Source organism: Chrysochloris asiatica, unplaced genomic scaffold (assembly GCF_000296735.1).
Source record: "Chrysochloris asiatica unplaced genomic scaffold, ChrAsi1.0 scaffold00257, whole genome shotgun sequence".
NCBI lineage: Eukaryota > Metazoa > Chordata > Mammalia > Afrosoricida > Chrysochloridae > Chrysochloris > Chrysochloris asiatica.
Window position 1 is genome coordinate 2,902,724 of NW_006408775.1, and position 1,378 is coordinate 2,904,101.

General features: G+C 45.5%; 1 protein-coding gene across 1 annotated transcript; it reads left to right on the plus strand.

Moving 5' to 3' along the window:
- The first annotated feature begins 439 nt into the window (after nucleotides 1–439).
- Nucleotides 440–1,378, plus strand: LOC102823664 (olfactory receptor 1F1-like). The gene has a single exon (XM_006873988.1). The coding sequence runs from the start codon at nucleotides 440–442 to the stop codon at nucleotides 1,376–1,378; it is 939 nt and encodes a 312-aa protein (XP_006874050.1).

The following is a 1,378-nucleotide window of genomic DNA, read 5'->3' on the forward strand; positions in this document are numbered from 1 at the left end:
TTCTTATTAAGACATGAAGTTCTCTTAGGAACTTCTGCTATTAAATCTTGCAGTTCTAGGGAGCAAAAACAGGAATTCTGAATCCATAAGCTAGATCTTGAGATCAACCCTGTAATAGTCAGCTGGTTTCCTTGGTCATTTTATGAGGAACTGAGGCATGAAGAAATTACTAGGAAAGGTTAAAGGAATATACACAACCATAGAGATAAGTGAGTATATGTCTGTGTGTGCTTTAAGTTAGGTTTTATAAACATCAAAAAGATGAGTCAAGTGGGATCAGCATCATGTTTGATGGGGAGCCAGAAGGAATGTAGGATCTGAGGGAGATTCTAACTGATCAACTCTGATAAAAAAGAAAATAAGACCATGGCTGAAGCCTGACTTGTACGGTCTAAACCTTCAGTTCCTAGATTTCTGCTCTGCATCTGTAACTGGAACCATGAGTGGGGCAAACCAGTCGAGTGTCTCTGAGTTCCTTCTCCTGTGGTTCTCCAGGCAGCCCCAGCAGCAGCAGCAGCTCCTCTTTGGGCTCTTCCTGAGCATGTACCTGGTCACAGTCCTGGGAAACCTGCTCATCATCCTGGCCACCAGCACTGACTCCCACCTGCACACCCCCATGTACTTCTTCCTCAGCAATTTGTCCTTTGTGGATGTCTGCTTCTCTTCTACTACTGTCCCCAAGATGCTGGCCAATCACATACTTAGAAGTCAGTCCATTTCCTTTCCTGAGTGTCTCACTCAGATGTATTTTTTCACTGTGTTTGCGGACATGGACAATTTCCTCCTAGCTGTGATGGCTTATGACCGTTTTGTCGCTGTATGTCACCCCTTACACTACACAACAAAGATGACCCCTCAACTCTGTGCCCTGTTAGTCATTGGGCCTTGGGTCACTGGCATTCTGAATGCACTTCTACATACTCTGCTGATGGTTCGACTCTCATTCTGTGCAGATAACAGGATCCCCCACTTCTTCTGTGATGTATCTGCTCTCCTGAAGCTCTCCTGCTCTGACACACACCTCAATGACATGATGATTTTTACTGAGGGGTCCCTCATTGTGATCACCCCATTTTCTTGCATCCTGGTTTCCTACATTTGCATCACCTGTGCTGTCCTGAGAGTCCCATCCACACAGGGAAAATGGAAAGCCTTCTCCACCTGTGGCTCCCACCTGGCTGTGGTTTCCCTCTTCTATGGCACCATCATTGCTGTGTATTTCAACCCTTCATCTCACTCATCTGAAACAGACACAGTAGCTACCATGATGTACACAGTGGTGACCCCCATGCTGAACCCTTTCATCTACAGCCTCAGGAACAAGGATTTGAAAAGGGCTTTAAGAAATGTGATGTGTGGAAAAAGGGTTTCTACATGA

Bases quoted from the DNA above. Each gene is read 5' to 3' on its own strand.
- LOC102823664 (XM_006873988.1), top strand. From the start codon at position 440: ATGAGTGGGGCAAACCAGTCGAGTGTCTCTGAGTTCCTTCTCCTGTGG.